The 18694-nt window shown below is 47.0% G+C and overlaps 2 protein-coding genes and 1 non-coding gene across 3 annotated transcripts; 2 read left to right on the top strand and 1 right to left on the bottom strand.

Moving 5' to 3' along the window:
• The first annotated feature begins 2926 nt into the window (after positions 1–2926).
• On the top strand, positions 2927–4110 carry LOC120707843 (zinc finger A20 and AN1 domain-containing stress-associated protein 2-like). The gene has a single exon (XM_039992880.1). It carries the CDS (start codon positions 3139–3141, stop codon positions 3595–3597), a length of 459 nt encoding a protein of 152 aa, XP_039848814.1. The 5' UTR covers positions 2927–3138; the 3' UTR covers positions 3598–4110.
• A 122-nt stretch (positions 4111–4232) lies between these two features.
• TRNAG-CCC lies at positions 4233–4303 on the top strand. The gene has a single exon. It is a non-coding gene; the product is annotated as a tRNA-Gly (tRNA).
• A 5889-nt stretch (positions 4304–10192) lies between these two features.
• On the bottom strand, positions 10193–13459 carry LOC120707842 (tryptophan aminotransferase-related protein 4-like). The gene is made up of 5 exons (XM_039992879.1): positions 12950–13459; positions 11699–12008; positions 11231–11541; positions 10846–11132; positions 10193–10765 (listed from the first exon to the last, which is right to left on the bottom strand). Exons 1-5 carry the CDS (start codon positions 13327–13329, stop codon positions 10539–10541), a joined length of 1515 nt encoding a protein of 504 aa, XP_039848813.1. The 5' UTR covers positions 13330–13459; the 3' UTR covers positions 10193–10538.
• Positions 13460–18694: the final 5235 nt, after the last annotated feature.

Here is an 18694-nt window from a genome sequence, read left to right as displayed (position 1 = left end):
AACTGAGAACTTAATTGAGAACAATTTTAGTTAAGTGAAGGACGAGTAGTAGAATAGGCAAATCAGATACCATATTTGCTTGTTTCCTGCTAATAAGTTGATGAATTAGGATGGAAATGAAACCGGGGTATAAGAAACAGATTTATTTTCAGTGATATGCTTTCTTTCATAAATGCATTTCTTAATATGCAATGCTTGCATTGTCAATGTTCAAAATATAATAATTCTATCATATTCTAACATTTCTTAGCTGAAGCTTTCTGGGCATCAGAGGTGCATTTTAGTTGAGTTCTATATTTTCATGGGTCTTGGACAATATGCAACTGGCGTGGTCTCGCCTATAATCTAGGCAATTTAGTTTATGTCTATCAAGCATTTTGCATCTAACTTAAAAGCAATTTTTGTATGAGCTACTAGGTACTTGGTTATGCAACTAGAATAGTCTACTTTAGTGTATGCATCCAATCTTTCTATATTTAAACTATGAGCAATTCTATACGAGTCACCATGTTGTTCATTTATTAAACTATGGTGGTCTAGTTTTTATTCTATGCATTACTTTTCATGTGCAGCAAAGCAAAAAAATCAAGTGTTAAGTAGAAGGGAGCTAACATAATTTTAGTCATCCTGGGGAGTTCATTTTTTTCGACCTGAGGCCCCACCCATTTTCATTAACAAGAACGGAAATACAAAGTTTGTTCCAGCGATAGAGAGAGAGAGAGAGAGAGAGAGAGAGAGAGAGAGAGAGAGAGAGAGAGAGAGAGAGAGAGAGAGAGCTCGCAAAGAAGGAATAGGTTCAGCCAAATGTAGACTACCTACCTGATTCAAATAAGATAGTCTAGGCTAGGAGCACAAAGCCACAAACCCCAGGGTTCCAAGGAAATCCTAGGGACTTCATAACTGTCTAGTTATTATTTAGCTTGATCTTGTTTTTTAGTCCAATACATGTCCATTGCAGAAATAAAAATTGTAGAGAAAAAATATCGGTAGGTTGTGCAATTCTAAAATGACTGATTCGATGTTCTTTTGTGCAAATGTTGCCTGATAATGCGTGATGTGAATGGGGCCTCATGTGCTGTTTCGATTCAGATTTTGCACAATGGAAAGGTTATTTTTAGAGAGCACAGATGTCATATTTGGTTGCAACTCTGGATGATTTGCCTAGGAGCATATGCTGTCTGCAGGTTGCATGTGAATGTGTTCGATTCCGCTTTACCCAACAACTGGTAGAGTGGATTGTTTGATTGAAGTCTAGTACGTGAGAATTGAGTGATCAGAGTGATACCTATGTCGATTTTGGTGGCTGGTGGAGGAAGCAATGCCTGGTTTCTAGGACTTCAACCAAATATGTCACAGACAGAGTGTAGGTCACAGTCCAACCATGCAAAATTGGTTGAGTGCTGCAACCAAACATGCCTGGAGAGTTTTGTGCAAAAGCATATCCTGTACCATAATAAATGTAGAATACATGTGTTTTCTTCTTATACAAATGGATGCACTTTCTTTTGTATAATAGCATATCATTTGCTAGGTCAGAGATGATTCTTTGTATAGATGCACAATGGATGTCAGGATGGAGAGATATGTTATAAGCCAAAAGATTCTTTGTAAAAAGATTGTATGGGTCTCGCTTGGCAGGGCCGTTTTTAGGAATTTGGGGCCCGGTGCAAAATACAAAATGGGGCCCTCAAATATTTTAAAAGTATATATTTAACAAAATAAAGACACATTTGCACACAATTAATTTAGTATCTCATTTTACATAATATTTAGAAATATGTCAAGTACCAAACGTATTTTTGATAGATAAAAAATTCAATTCATCAGTTGAATTAATTGACTTATTTCAAACAGCACCTGGATATATACAACTTAGGTAGGTACTATGTAGAAATCAATAATCAATTTATGAGCTCACGCTTCTCGCCTAGCTTGCTTGCAAGACCAAGACGGGCGGTCATGGCCTCAGTGTGCATGATTGTCCCTACTCGTGCTGATTGCGTTTGCCGTTCACCTATGAGTTGAAGACTCGCGTTCTTCAAGTCGTCGCACGCCATGAGACAAGGCGGGAGGCAGGGGCCAGAGGATAACGGCCGATCCGGTGAATGCTTGCCATCGGCAGTAGCACGGCTGACGAGATGTCCAATCGTGAGCGCCTACAGAGACCGCCGAGGGGGAACACGAAAAGGACGCGTGGATGCGATATGAGATGCACAATTGCAAGAACCCGACGGCGATCGCAGCTAACGATTCATCTTCATTTTAACCACGAGTTCGCCGGAGGAGAAATAGGGAAGCAACGGACAGAGAAATGGTCATGAGCTGTCAAAAAATTGGAGGGTCTTCATTTTCGGGGGCACAGAACGGTCGCTCATCCCGCTCCTTGGTATCCACGGGCCTGTCGCCCACCCGTAAACTTTTCCTGAGTGTCTTGCGAAGACTCTTTCTGCTGATCACACTCGTCTGCTCGAGATTAAGGCCTTGTTTAATTGTAAAATTCTAAATTCTAAATCTATCACATCGAACGAGAATCTAACATGCATGTAGTATTAAATCTAGACGAAATAAACAACTAATTACATAGTTTGCTTGTAAATTACGAGACGAATCTAATAAGTCTAATTAGATCATGATTAGACACTAAAATGTTATAGTAACCATGCGCTAATGATGGATTAATTAGGCTATCATTAGATTCGTCTCGTAGTTTACAGATGAATTCTTTAATTAGTTTTGTGATTTTATGATTAGTCTATATTTAATATTTTAAAAGTGAAAAAAATTCATTTTAAATTTTTTACACCTGCAATAAACAAGGCCTAAAACCGGAAAGTCACGCACACAGCCAGGAGGCCCAGGAGTCGCGCACCAGCGGATGATTCCCCGCCCACGGTTGCATTCCTTTCCCGCGTAGCGTAGAAAACACGTAGCCGCCGCCACCCACCTCGCACGCCCCAGGCAAACGCCACCACACCACCCGGTCCGTCGGCGGAATCCACCTTCCCGAAGTCTCCCGCACCAGGTCGCGTCGGTGGCTCTCGGTCTCCTCCAAATCTCCACGGCCAGACGCCCAAGCTCCCCCAAACGCAGACACGCTCCGCCGCTTCGCCCCAATTCCCAACCCCCTCGACCGAACCCATGGAGCAGCAAGGGAGCGAGAACACGCAGGAGCCGCTCCCCTGCGCCAACAACTGCGGCTTCTTCGGCTCCCCGGCCACGCGCAACCTCTGCTCGAAGTGCTTCCGCGACAGCCTCCGCCGCGAGGAGGCTGTCGCGGCGGTGGCGGCGACCGCGACGGCCGCGGTCGCCGTCTCTTCTTCTCTTTCTTCTTCTTCGGCCGAGGCGACAGCGGCAGCGCCGGAGGAGGCGGGGAAGGAGGCGCGAGCGAAGGGGAATAAGAAGAGCGGCCGGTGCGCGGCGTGCGGGAGGAAGGTGGGGCTGATGGGGTTCGAGTGCCGGTGCGGCGGCGTCTTCTGCGGCGCGCACCGCTACTCGGACCGGCACGACTGCGGCTACGACTACAGGGCCGCCGGTCGCGACGCCATCGCCCGCGCCAACCCCGTCGTCAGGGGCGACAAGCAGGTCGACAAGCTCTGACTGCGCAGCGCCGGCGCGTGCTCGCTCGCGGGCAGCAAACCATCACTGGCCTGGCTGCTCGATCGAAGTATGCAGTACACTTGATTGAAGGTTGAAGCCTAGCAATTCGATTGCAATTCGCGTGAAAACATCGCTGTGCCTCTTCGCTAGTTCATGATGTATTTGCTATATTAATACCTGCTGCCTGCTGCTAGTGCAGTTGCTTGTTGCGAGAAAGGTAAAAAGCGCTCTGCTTCGTGTGTTTCGTCGCCCTGCGGAGCCAGTCGAGTGCCCCAGTAGCAGCAACCGCGTCTACGGTTGCTACTCTGGTGATAGGAGTCTCCTCCTCGTTCTCGCATCATGTTTACAGCTTGCGCAACTCTCGCCCAGACACACATAGGCCGTGATGGTGACACTTGTGCTCCAGGAAAGGGAGCCCCCTCCATGGGACGGGAGCTGCGTAGTTGAAGCTCGTGAGTTGTGTTGCATGTTTGCATACGGACTTGGAATGGTGGAATTCACACATTGCTAGTACATGGCTACTCCGAATATTTGTGGTCATACAGAATCCCTGTAGACTGTAGTTCTATCAGTAAGGACAAGCGCATAACAGATAAGGTTCAAAAATAACTACTTCAGTCGCAGCTCATCACCGAGCGCATCTGGTGTAGTGGTATCATAGTACCCTCCCACGGTACTGACCGGGGTTCGATTCCCCGGATGCGCAGTGATTTTTCGGGAAATCTATATATCGCATATGTGATTTGCTATCGATCCATCACAGAAGAGGAGGGCGGCGCGGTGGCTCCTGTTCATCTTCTCCGTTGAGGTAAGCGGCGGCCGGAGCGGCGCGGTGGCTCCTGTTCATCTTCTCCGTTGAGGTAAGCGGCGGCCGGAGCTTGGGGAGGTGGTGGTCGGTGGGGGGAGCGGCCGCCGGCGAGGTCGCCGGCGGCCGGGGTGGTGGAGGGAGGCGGCGGAGCTTTAGGGTTCCGGGTTACCTGGGTTCGGGGAGCTCCATGGCCGCCGGCGTTAGAAGAGGAGGGGCCCCGGGCGGCGGAGGACGGGCGGCGGCGACGGTTCGGCCGGCGGAGGGCGAGGCGGCGCGGGAGCGCCGCCGGCCGGGCGGGGTAGGACCCCCGGTGGGCGGCGGCCGGCGGCGGGGGCGACAAGAAGCCGCGGCGCGGTGGCGACGAGCTTGGTTAGGGTTGGAGGCGCCGGGGGGCGGCGGCGGAGGCGCCGGGGGCGGCGCCGGAGCTTGGGGAGGCGGCGGATGGCGGGGGAGCGGCGGCGAATCCCTTCTGCGATGTGTTTGTCGCCCCTCGCATATGCGGGGAATAGACTCCCCGTGATTTTTTTCCCTTTCGGCATGGCCCTCCGCATTCAGTTTTGGTTGCCATGTCATACGAATTTTTTTTATTCACAAAACCTAGCTCCATATGTTCGCGTAACGAAACGCGTCCCGTACCACACCGGACATTGGCACAAGTGCAAGAGCATGAACCCTGCCCCCGTTAGCTCTCGATTTGCCGAGAGAATGACGGACTCCTTCCGTTTCAAATTCTACATCATGCAAACTTTCTTGGAGAGCCTACAATAAAGTACTAATATTTATGGTACCAAATAAATATGATATAAATATTTTCCGCTATTAGTAATCTTTCTAAAATTTTCCAAACGGGCACTTATTATTTTAAAAAATCGGTCGAAATGGCACTCGTTGGGACGTGTGGTAATTTTCGGCGCTGTGCATTGGGCTTCGTTGTGCAAGCCAGGGAAAACAGGGCTGTCGTCAGGACCGGCCGTAACGCGGCGTTCGTGGCCCATTACAGAGTGATGTGGCTCTTACATGTCAAGCTAACCTTTCTTTTCTACGACCCAGCGCAAGCCCGTCTTCATTTTGCTTTTTTATTCATCCTATAGATAGCGCCTTTTTTATTTTTGCATTTTTCAAAAAAAAAAATTACAGAAATATATTTTTGGATTTAGGTTTTACAGATCTATACCCCTACCGCCCGGCAGGGGGGCGGCAGGGGGCATACCGCCCAGCAGGTGGGCGGTAGGGACCTATATATAAATAAAAATAATTTTTTTTACGCAGAGGTCCTTGGAGAGAGCCTGCCGCCCTCCTGCCGGGCGGCAGGCCCCCTGCCGCCCGGCAGGGGGGCGGCAGGCTCCCTCCTCAAATATAAAACTCTAACCCTTCCCTCTGCGCCCTCATTTTCTGCCCACGAGATCCAGAGAGGGGAGAGGGAGAGAGGAGGGGTGAGGGAGGTAAAAAAAACCGGCGAAGCCCTGCAGGATTTTTGATCCGAACCGTAGGTAACCAATATTTCTCAACTATTATAGACTTGTTTCTAAAATAATCATGAATTAGAATAGATTTAGATTTTGGATAGTGAAATATAGAATAGTAAACTTAGTATGACAGTACCTTACTGTTATTGCAGCATAAGGCAATGTCTGCCTCTAATTCTGTTGGATTTTCATGGACCGAAGAAAAATCCAGTATATTTCTTGAGATCATGACACGTCTTGTAATCAGTAAGAAGTTGGATCCATTAGCGGATGGTACGATAGAGATGGTGTTGTCCAAATTAGTTGAGTTTAAATATTTGACATTGTTTCGAGGTATTACAATGCAAGATTTAAAGGAATACCTGCTAGAACGTAGGAAGATATACATGAGGGTATGTGAACTAGCGAATCATCAACATGTTATTGGATTCTTACAAACTACTTGTAAGATATGGATGCGGCCAGAGGTGTATGAGATGCACATTAAGGTAACTCTTATTCAGTTCTAATCACGTCCGTTATTTGTAATCCATATTTACGAAATAGTAAAATTATTGTGTAATTATATGCTAGGATTACCCCGAGGACACGGAGTTGATTAACAAATCGATACAAAATTTCATAAAATTGGTATGTATCTTCGGTGGAGTTATGCCGCAAACTAGACGAAGGAGGTGGAAAAGATCTTCGGGTCATAGTTCTCGGCCTCCGCAAGAACACGTGACCGGAGCTTCGTCAAGTCGTGCTGCACCACCTCGAGCACCTAGTTGTGTTAACTGGGATGACGATATGGATGACTTCATGCCCCCCAAATCGTGGCCTCGAACACCTAATGTTCCTCCCCCTGTACATGAAAGTAGAACCATAAAAGAGAGAAAGGGAAAGTCAAGAGGTTCGTCAAGTCAAACTGCACCACCTCCAGCACCAAGTTCTGTTAACTGGGATCACGACTTAGATGATTTCATGCCCCCCAAAACCATGGCCTCCAAGAGATGATGTTCCTCCCCCTGTGCGTGACTACCTAGATGATTTCATGAAATAATGTGTAACATATATTGTTCATCGGTCTAGATTGTGAAGCAAATTGTACTGAAATAATTTAGATTCTTCAGTATCATGGATGTGTACTCATTTAGCTATCTTCTATGTGTCACATTATGTGTCCAAGCATTTGGGGCTAGCCAATTTGATACAATGAACGATATATAAATATAACGTTAAACAAAATACCACATAAGATATTACATTCAAGGTTACGTTCATTACAACCAAATTCTATAGAAATACGCAATGCCAACTAGTTAAACAAGACATTTAGACATAGTACATACACAATATACTTAATTTCTTACACACAAATAAATGCACAACTAGATGCGGCGAATTCTTGTAGGTGGAGCCGATCCATCCGTCGGATTCCCGGAAGGTACAGCCTCGGCAGCAGCATTGGGTACTGATAGCTGTGGGCACTTCTTGTAAGTGTGACCGTCCGCTCCACATAAGTTGCAATGTTTTTTCTTCTTTCCAGCCTCGGCCTCGTCCATTCCGTTCCGGATACGACGTGTCTGCCTTCGGCCTATGCCCCGCTTCGTAGCTGCATCAGGGATGAGAATTGGATGGAGATTTTTTTGAGTGAATGGGCCTAGACTACCAATGCCGTATATCTCATGACACCAAGTCTGTGCTGCGGCTTCTTTTGTGAAATATGGAGAAACATATGACGCAGCATCTAACCCAGATACAGAACAAGCCGCGATGACATGGGAGCATGGTAAGTGATGCACCTTTGGCTTCTGACATCGGCAGAACACCCTCCCGTCAATGGCTATCAAAACTTCTTGAATTACCCTTTGTCTGCGGACACCCTATCCGGTCCTGTCCCTGCATGATACCTCAAATCTTTGCTCCTTTGTGCCCATCGATATGACTGAGTGAAATCGAGCCTTTTCAACTTTTTTCTCCATGTACTCATTGACCCTTCTGCAAAAATGCACTCCTGGATCATTAATTAAGGGAGCGGCTGATGTGTATCGCTCCCGAAAATACCTTATGCATCCATACATGATGAACTAAACAATGCCAACAAGAGGAAATCCATGAACACGACGCATTACGATATTGTAATATTCAGCATGGTTGGTCGTCTCGATCCCATAACGTCTCTCATCTGTGTCATACAGAAGTGACCACTTCTCTTTAAGTGCACCATCAATCCACTGTGAAAATGGCTTAGCATGTCCAACTAATGAATCTGTAGAACGTCTCCTGCTGGATGATGAGGCCTGGCTCTTAAGCAATTCAGCACTCATGTCATCAATTATAACCCACAAAGCATCAAACTTCCTCTGCTGATTCTGAGTGCACAATCGCTTGAACAAATTCATCAGATCCTTATTCTTGAACCGCTCATAAAAGTTAGCAGCCATATGCCTCACACACCACCTATTGACAACATCTGGCCATATAGGAGGTGAAAATTGACTACCTTCTTGGAGCTGCCTTATAGCTGCAAGTAGACCTGCATGCCTATCACTGATAAGGCAAACATTAGGCCTTCTAGCAACAACGTGAATCTTCAGACGTTCAAGAAACCAGTACCAGTTTTCTGTGTTCTCATTCTCAACAAAGGCAAAGGCGATGGGAACTATCTGCGTGCATGTAATGTTGCCATTCTTCCGTACTATTTATATGCGTCAACTCCCAGAAATCTCCATTAGCTTCCCAGGAAGTCAAGGTATGAACCGTAAGCAAATGGGTCTTTGAATTCACATTGAACATCTTGTGAAGACATTTCCGTATGGACTCAAAACTCCTCTCTAGGGGTTTGTCTAGACTGCACTGTCTTCTTTCCAATGCTGATAGATTTACTCCATAGGAATCATGAGTAATTCTATAGAAGTCACCGTAATGAACTTGAAATGCCACTTTGCTCGACATATCTGGAAGTGCAAAGACTTCATTTTAATTAATCTAATATCTACAAATATACTATGCCTTCAATTATAACCACTAATCCGAACCCTAAGTGCTTACAACAATAAAAAATACTAATCATAAAATTAAATATAAAAAAAATCTGGAATGACAAAGTTGAGAAATATTGGTTACCTGCGGTTCGGATCAAAAATCCTGCAGGGCTTCGCCGGTTTTTTTACCAGTTGGCAGCAGGGGGCCTGCCGCCCGGCAGGGGGGGCGGCAGGCTCCCTCCAAGGACCTCTGCGCAAAAAAAAAATATTTTTATTTACATATAGATCCCTATCGCCCACCCGCCCCCTGCTGCCCCCCTGCCGGGCGGTAGGGGTACAGATCTGTAAAACCTAAATCCAAAAATATATTTCTGTAAATTTTTTTTTGAAAAATGCAAAAATAAAAAAAGCGCCCTATAGATACACCTCCTTCTGCAGCCCACGGCCTGACCAAAAAAGAAGAAGAAAAAACTCCTCACGGCCAGCAAGCTGGCCTTTTGAGATTTGAGCAGCACTACTTGTTAGGCCTAATCTTCTACGAGGCTCCTAACAGACAACAGAACCTGTACGAGGTAAGATGTGCAGATATTTTCACCATAACTGACCCGAATTGATTTGAAAAAAAGCAGGGGTTAAAGTAAAAAATGGCTAGCTGCACTGCTACCTGATGCACTCGAGCACCTGAATCGCTCTCTCATTTTCAATATTAACCATATCTTTTCATGTTTATTGTGAATTTATGGGGACACCGTTGATCAGCCCTGCAGAAATTCACCCTGGAGTTCGAGCACTCTAGCACTTTCACAACGGCATCTGGATCCGTTGTTTTCCGAAACGTACATTTGGATCTTTTTATTGTTTGAAACGTACATCTGGATCTGCTTCAAACGTGCCGGCCAGCCCAGGTCTTCGAATGGCCTCCTTCAATGGATCTGAATCTGGATCCTGTTTTTTTCTCGCTGACGAGATCGGTGACCCTCTCCATGAGCAGGCTGTACCTGCTGATGCCCTCGATTCAGCCCTCGATCCATGTAGGTGAGCTAAGGTCGCGTTTAGTTTGGGAAAAGTAGGGTGAAAAGTTACCGTAGCACGTTTCGTTGTTATTTGACAAATAATATCCAATCATGAACTAATTAGGCTTAAAAGATTCATTTCATGTTAATCAGTTAGACCGTGTAATTAGTTATTTTTTCAACTATATTTAATACTTCATGCATGTGTCGAAAGATTTGATGTGACGGATACTGTAGGAAAAATTTTGGGAACTAAACGGGGCCTAACTTCTGGAGGAAGATGCGGTAGCCTGTGCAGTCGCATCGCATGCATATGCTGATGGGAAGTAATTGCACTGTTCCTGTACGCAATGCCCATCATCCCATTTCTAGTGACATAGGAGTATGTTCCATACACAACATACAATTTTTTTTCTTTCCTGTACATACACTAGCAAATGATCTGAGAACGAGAACAATCAGCCAGTAGCTGATCATCTCTTGTATTTTTATTACCCGTCGTGCCCAGCTATCCCCGCCGGCTCATCCCGGGAAATGAACAATCAATTTCTAGTTGACCGTTCGTGTAATTTAATTAATTTCGTGGAAAATTAATCAGCGCCTAGCTGATCATTTCCGGTATTAATTAACCGTAATTTTACCTTGCCCGTCCCGTCCGGAGCCAGTTAAACTCCTGCGGTTCTTACCATCACATGGAGCTGGAACCGGGAGCGTCGTCGTACTTCTCGGCATTGACAAGATCGGTGACCCTCTCCATGAGCACTTCGAAGTCATCGTCCCCCTTGAGCAGACTGATCCTCGTGTAGCGGCTGCCGGCCTCGTTCGCGACGCCCGTGCGCGTGATGATCTTGGCCTTGAGCAGCACGTCGTAGCAGTCTTCGTCTTCCTCCCTCTCGCACTTCACCCACGCGTAGGCTGTCCACCGACGACAGTAACTGGTTAAGTGAGCGAGTTGCGATGTCCATCAAAATAAAGGTCGATCAGACGCTCGTCACCTGGCGACGGCTCTCTGACGCGCTTGAAGTAGGTGCAGTACTCGGGAGCCATCTTCTGCAGCGAGATGCGGCGGGACCGCGACACGGCGGTGCTCAGGCGGCGCCACCTGCTCCTCATCACGTCGTACCCGAAGGCGAAGATGTCCTCCTCGCCGTGCAGGTTGGCCAGCATGGCCTTGACGATCCCCAGCATCCGCAGCTGGGTGTCCCGGGACGCGCCCATCACGCTCATCTTCACGTACTCGTACGCCTTCTTGGCCACCTTCTCGTCCCTGATCAGCGCCCACCTGCGGCGCAACGCGCGACACGAGACGTGTCACTCTGAACCCCGGCATTCGTACGTACGCGCACTGCACACACGACCTGCTGCACATCGATCACGTACCCGAATCTGCTGCCGGCGTGGCCGGAGGGCTTGGACATGGTGAACATCATGACGTCCTCGTCGGACGGCGCCGGGATGTGCGTGAAGTGCGGCCAGTAGTAGGCGTGGTCGAAGATGGCCGCGGCCGACGAGCCGCCGAGGACGGCCTTCTCGAGCTGGGCGTCCGGGTTGTTGGGCGACGTGACGAACTCGATGAAGCCGCCGTCGCCGTCGTCAGTAGTGGAGTTCCGTGATGCGTTGGCCCATAGAGCCGTGGTTCCGCCCCACCTGTACTCGCGGCCGTCGAACATCTTCGTCTGTGCTTTATACGCCTGCACAATCCTCGTTCAATAGTACAAACACGGTGACTTGTTTGTTGACCCCATATCTCTGAAGACTCTGATTCGATTAAACTTAAAGGTTCGTTTAAACTTTAAAGGACACTGTGAAGAGTGGCATTGAAACTTGAAAGAGAAGGTAGCAGCTGACTGGGTAATAGGGCGCGGTGGCGACCACGCGGGCCGGCGGCGAGCTCGAGGCGGCGTTGGCGTCGTCGGGGGAGAGCGCGTACACGAGCGCGTTGATGAGCTGCATGGAGCCGGCGGCGAAGACGATGCGCTTGCCGTCGGCGATGGCGTTGCCGACGGCCCTGTGCAAGCGCCGGATCTGTCGCTCGAGCTCCACGGACTGGAACATGCCGTCGGTGGTGCTGTAGCTCATGCGGTGCCACCCGGAGACCACCACGGCGCTGGCGGCCGCGTGCCGCCGCCAGTACGGCTCCAGGAACAGCGGGTTCCCGCTGCACCACCAATCATTGGGAGACACGACCGGCGTCAGCAGGGCCAGGAGTAGGTACCGGAAGCGTCATGCTTCGTGATGAAGCGTACACCAACGCAACACGAAAGGAGTTGTAGGACAGGAATTAGACGTTGGCCCTGATCTTTACCCGTAAACTCCGTAAACACAAAAAAACGTCACATTGAATGTTTTGACACATACATGGAATACTAAATGAAGTCTATTTACAAAACTTTTTGCATGGATGAGCTGTAAATCGCGAGACGAATCTAATGAGCCTAATCTAATGGCTGGTAGTGTTATATAAATTGCTAAACTTTCGAATAGATCCAAATTGTGTCATGTAAAGTTCAAATTACCATTTTAAGCTATAAAGCTAAAGTACTTAGGTTGACCTGAAACTTATGTATAGATCCAAAATTTATTTTTGAACTTTTGCGCTCAACTCCTGTAGTTGTTTCAAAACTTTATATCCAAATATTTTTTCCCATGTTTCCTCCAGCTTTTTTATTTTCTAACTTTTTTTTGCAAATTTTAACATATATGTTTCATTTTTCTGCAAAATTTTTGTATAGACTTTTTTTTGTATTGGAACATATTTGTACAAGTAAATTTGGCTATTTTTTTGCATGTATATAATTTTGTATTTAAATGAATTATACAATTTTGGATTTACCTTAAGTAACTGTGATTTGGAACCCCCGTGGTACTGGTAGTGAGTTTATAAAAGAATCTAATTTTAAAAATTTAGGATCTGAATGACACCTCGAGCTAGCCGAGCCAAATCAAGATCGGCGGTGTATTCGCGCACGCGGAGCTGGTGAGTGGACAGAACGAAAACGACCTCCCACCTTCAGAGCTGAGACGACATGGAAAGGCGCAAGCAAAGCAAGCACATGACATGGAGGAGAACACCATCAGAGGGAGGGGCCGATCGCGTACCTGTCGGCGTCGGCGGTGCAGCCGGGCGTCCGGAGGGAGCAGTCCGGCCCGCTGAAGCAGGCGTTGCACTCGCACCCGGGCCGCCCGCCGTCCTCGCCGACGACGCCGTCGAGGAACGCCTGCCCGTGGCCCGAGCAGTCGACGGCGGCCACCGCCTCGGCCTCCCTGGCCGCCTGCAGGGCCCAGCTGAGCCCGCAGCCGCCGCCGCCGGCCGCGTCGACACCATCCAGCAGCCGCGCCGGCGGCGGCAGGAAGTGGCGCGCGAGGAAGACGGCGTTGAGGAGCAGCGACGAGCCGAGGAGCGCGAGGAGGCCGAGATCGGCAGGTCGTCGGCGGCTTGCCTGCTGCCCTCCGCCATCACCACCAGCTGCCGGCTTCATTGGACTTGGACTGGACGTGTCTCTGGCTGTGCGTCCTGACAAGACTGCTTACAAAAATTGTGCTGCGTGCTGCTGGGCTGCCGGGCTGCCGGCTGGGTCAGGCGTTTCAATCAGCCGCTTAAATAAATAATAAATACCTCTAATTTCAGGGTGAGCTTTTCTTTTCAAGGTCCCGCTCGGCGTCGCGCGGAAAAGGTCAGTTTGGATTGCCTAGGGTGAAACGGCTCTTCGCCCCCGTGGGCCCCAGCGCCCTGACCGGCGTCGAAAAATGGAGGAGAATCACACGCAGATGCAGGATGAGGATTCTCATCCGCTTCGTCGTCGTCATCCCAATCCCGTGGGGAAAAAAAAAACTACTGAGATTCCCACGGATTCTTCTCACCGCCTGATGCTCCAGCAGTCCAGCGAGATCGACCGTCGCCCATCCCATTCCCGTGGTTCGCTCTCGCGAGATCGACCGCGCCGCACGTAATAGGCGGACGAGTCGCCTTCGGTTGGGCAGTGGCGCAGCTTCCGCAATCAGGCCACTGTCATCGCCCCCGCCTCTCGTCCTCCTGATTTTTTTTTCTTTTTACCGCTTGCATGCATTCGTCGGGGCAAGGCAGCCGGTGGCGAGGGGGTGATAAAATCTTCACATGGATACTTCTTCCGCCTCAAAAGAACGCAACTCTCGTTTTTCGAGAAATTAAACAATTTTGAGTTTGGCTAAATTTACTAATATTTATTGTACAAAGTAAGTATCATTAGATTAACTATGAAATATATTTTCATATTAAATTTATTTAAAGATATAAATGTTGATCAAACTTTAAATTATTTAACTTCTGGAGAGTTGCATTATTACGTGGACAAATGGAGTAGATAAATTGGCGCAAGCCGCAAGCACATTCGAAGAAAAGAAAATGAATAAATGATGGACGTTCGGTGTATTGGGCTTCGTTGTGCAAGACACGGGGAAGCTGGGCGGTCGTCAGGCCCGGCCGTCGTACGTATCCGGTCCGTTGGGCGGCGTTCGTGGCCCATTAACTCAAAGAAGACACCAAACAGAGTTTTTCTTCGGAATCATCTATCGGGTGTTTTTCTACCTTCTTATCACTCAAATCTCAACTGCTCTGATCTTTTCGTGATTTGTGCTGCTGTTGGCTAGTTCTAGTTGACGGTTGTTTTTCGTTGGTTAATAATCAGTCCATTCATTTGGTTGGCCCGTCAGCTTGCTGCCATTCTGGTTTACAATTTTCCTCCTATCCACTCACACGACAGCTTTTGGTGGCCGGGTTCTCATCTTAGACGCCGATGCTTGCAAAAAAAGGCTGCAATGAGAGACGTTGTCGCTGGTGATTTGCTGCACTCAGCGCTAAGGAAGTCCACGAAAGTTTGTACCCGGCTAACCCAGTGGATCGTGGTCGGCCCAGGTTACGCTGACAGTCACTTCTTTCTACCCCTAGCAACTCATTAATCATCCATGTGCTCCGTGGACATATCTTCATTTTTATTTGTTCGTGCACAAATTTTATTTCATTTCTGCAGTAAATTGTTGTTGTGTGATGCATGCGACAGTGGGATAGTTTCTCAATTTTTATTTGTTTTCTATCTTTTTTTTAGTGCTGTTATTATATTATTAGACAAATTGGTGAGCATGTCGTTCTATGTTCTGAATGTTTATTAGAAAATATTCAGTGTATTCATTGTTATCTGACTACTCAGACGACTGAATCAGCGTTCAGTAAATCCCAAATGTACAAAGTGTTTTAGTTTTAATTTTTTTGAAACCACTATATAGAATTGAAGATTTTGTACAAATTAACAAGAGCAATTGGTAATAGTTATTCAGTCTGTCAAGCTCACTAATTAACAACTCCTCTAGTATGGCTCGAGACGCACCTTCATCATCGTCAAGGCTAACAGGGTCACGTGGAATAATCGTGAGCTGTTCTCTTTCGGAAGGATTTCAAGATGACAGATAATCTGAGTGATATAAGTAATTTTTTCACTCGGTTTTAATAAGATGTGCACTGTTCTTTACTTTTGACTCAAATAAGAGAGAATTGCCTATTTGACACTAGAAATAATGGAACTTGCCTATTTAACACTCAAACTTAAAATTTTATCTATATGTCCTCAAGTTGAGTTTCTGTTGCCTATTTGACACTCCTGTTATATTCTGTTAGCAGCAACGTTAAGTTTGGTCGCTGACATGCTGGCCCGCGACTTGATATAGTGGGCGAGCCAAAGGCGCGAGTGCAGCGGGCGGCGGCGGCGGCAAATACTCGCCGGCTGGAGGGGTCTCTGGCGACAATGATGGCATGGTGAAGTTCAGGGAGATGAGGCGCATCTGATGATGCTGGTGGCGCACGGTGAACGTGTCGTCGGTGAGCGGGCGCCATGCGGGCGGCTGCGACAAGGTGGCGGCAGAGGCGGCGAACGGCCAGGGAACGCGTTGGACTAGCTCGAGCATGGGCATCAGTAGCGTATACGGAATCCGTTTCTGACTTTGGTTGGGTTGGGAAGAGGGCGGCGGAGGAGACTCACTGTGCAGGGTCGACGGCGGTCATGGAGGCCCAAGCGGCACAGCTGCGCAAGGGCCCCACGGGAAGGAAGCTCCAGACGGCGGTGGGCTGGGGATGTTGGCGAGAACGCGTTGGGGCTACTAGCCAGAGGAATCGGGTGGCGGCGGCCCCGCCGTGGCGACGTCCAATCGGCGGCGGCTCTGTCCCGAGCAGAGCAGAGCGGGGCGCGGCGCGGTGATGGGGTTCTGAGGGACCGAAAAGGCGACCAGAGGGGGGGGGTGAATGGGAGCCTATTCAAAATTATCGCAATCGGAAGCTCGGCTTAAGATCCCAAGTGCGCACCCAAACCCTAGAGTCCTAGGGAAAGTGTGGAGCAGCTATGGAGAAGCTACACCAACAGACAACGGCCCTAGGAACAAACGAGAACAAACGCGGAAGCAAACACTGTGGCAGAACCACCTGAATTATCCCGGCTCAAGTGCGCAGGCCATCACCATAAAGGCAACACCGGCTCAAACGCACTTCAAACGGAACAATTCTTGGTCTGTCGGGTAACGTCCCGATACAACCACCGGTTCTCGGATCGAACAAGCATACCCCGCACGAAGGCGAGTCCAGAGATATTACAACAACAAATTTTACAACACAAGCTCAGTAATAATTTACAAACCAGTTCAAACCATTATTACAAAACTAAACTTAGTAAAACAGTTATACAAGCCATAAGTGTAAAACTTCAGAGTTTAAACAGCGGAAGATAACACACGACGGCTACAACACGTCGCAAAATGGTACCCAGCTAGCCCAAGCATGGTATCACTCATCAGGGTCATTGCCGGCCGAAGACATATCCCACTCTACGGACCAGCCAGGAGGCAAAGAGCAGGGATAGGTCAAACTAGCGATCTGCTCCTCAAAACTCATACCTGAAAAGGTTTCCAACAGCAAGGCTGAGTATTCTAATACTCAGCAAGACTTAACCGTCAACGGGTATACTAAACCCACTTTAGCTAGACTATGCAGGGTTTGTGAGGCTCTGGTTTCCTCTTTGCTGAAAAGCAATAAAGAGTAGGTCCTTACTTTCAAATTTTAGCTTCCAAGATTCTAGTTGATTAACCATTCTATGTAAGCAACTACTATTCAACCATGGTAGATCTTTAAGCAAACATCAAAATTGAATATCATAATGTTGCTCTTATTACTCTGTGTGGCAAAGAGATCAAGTAGTCCCAAACTGTGGGAAGCAGACGATTCGAATCGAATTTGTTAACCTGGCCAGGCAGACCTAACACACACGTTTGGAACACCGTCGGGTCGTTCCCAAACAACCGTTTGCCTTTCTTTCCGGCTTGTGGATAGGAGCACTCTCCCCGACTACATGGCTCCAAGGTCCAACCTTATCCCTCCTAGTCGTAGTGTTGCGCAACATAAAAATAAAACCTATCCCTAAGAGAGAGTGTCAGGTATATCCACTCCCCGGTCCAATCGGTTACTAGGCTTACCGCGTACCATATTTACGGCATGTGGCTAGTACGTTCAAAAACTTAACCAGCACTACCACACACCGCGACCTTAGCAAGTTCATCAACACAGACGAGGTCTCACATAAGGTCATGATATCGAACACAACCCCGTCCGTCGTCCTTATATTGATAACAGAAAGGTAAACAAGCAATTCCTATAGAGCTCGCGAGTGACAGGCAATCACTCGACTTTTACCGGTCCTATAAGCTTAGCAATTATTCGAACTCAGATCTAGTGTTCAGTACATAGGTTACTAGGATCATGCATCTAGGGTTTTAATTCAAATCCTAAGAACTGTAAATGCACAAGTAAGTAATAACAATAAATGGTAATAATTTGAAATATAGGTTATGTCCGGGGCTTGCCTTCTCGGTAGTCACTAATTATTTCAGCCCTGGGCTCTTCCGAACTTTGGTCCGGGGCTTCAGTTAGTTCAGCAGTGTTCACTTGAGCTTCGAGATCACCTCCATCAGACTCCGGGATCAGCTCGTACGTCCCGTCCGATAAGACAGTCGTATCTATATGTAATGCAAGAGCAGTATTATAAACACGCTCACGATGTAGTGAAGCTAAGCAACAAAATTAAAACACACATGGGCAATCGTTTATAGAGTAGTTAATTAACAATTCTATCTACACAAGGCATCATGATCAACAGCACAAGAAAGCTATACTAACTTCATAAAGTGAGTGGTGGTTGATTTCTATAGTAATTAAATCAAGGTTTGCTAATAAATTAACAACTCAGAGCACAAACAGTAATAAATTTTGCAAACATTACCCTAAACAGAATATGAATAGAGTAAGCTATCTTGTAAATTTCATGCTAAAACATGTATCCATTTATTCATAACAAATCAATCATTCAGACCACACCTAGAATAAGATTGAATTACACAGATTAAACTAAATCAAAAAAGAAGCTCCAAATTTAACAACAGGCCTACACAGGGATAAATTAGCTACTGTGATTTTTTTATGATTTTATCTACACAGAATTAATTTTGAGAAAATAAACAAAACAGACATTAGATTAACAAGATTCATTTTTATCTACTGTTATAGTCATCAAATAGGGCTAAAACTTCATGTACAAGCTAAACTATTCAAACATATCACTGAAAAATATTTTCATGATTTATCATCAGCATAAACTATTTATCATAATTAAAGTCTACTAAACAAGGATTAAATCAAAGAAATAGTTACACATGAGAACTTATCACGAAATTTTTATAGAAATACTAGAGTTACAAGAAAAAACAACCATAAAAATTTCACTGCAAGACATGGCTTCAATCATCAGTTAAGGAAAAGATAAACAACTAGTCTTT

The sequence above is a fragment of the Panicum virgatum genome, chromosome 5K (genome assembly GCF_016808335.1).
Source record: "Panicum virgatum strain AP13 chromosome 5K, P.virgatum_v5, whole genome shotgun sequence".
Taxonomy (NCBI): domain Eukaryota; kingdom Viridiplantae; phylum Streptophyta; class Magnoliopsida; order Poales; family Poaceae; genus Panicum; species Panicum virgatum.
This window is presented reverse-complemented; position numbering and strand designations above follow the sequence as displayed.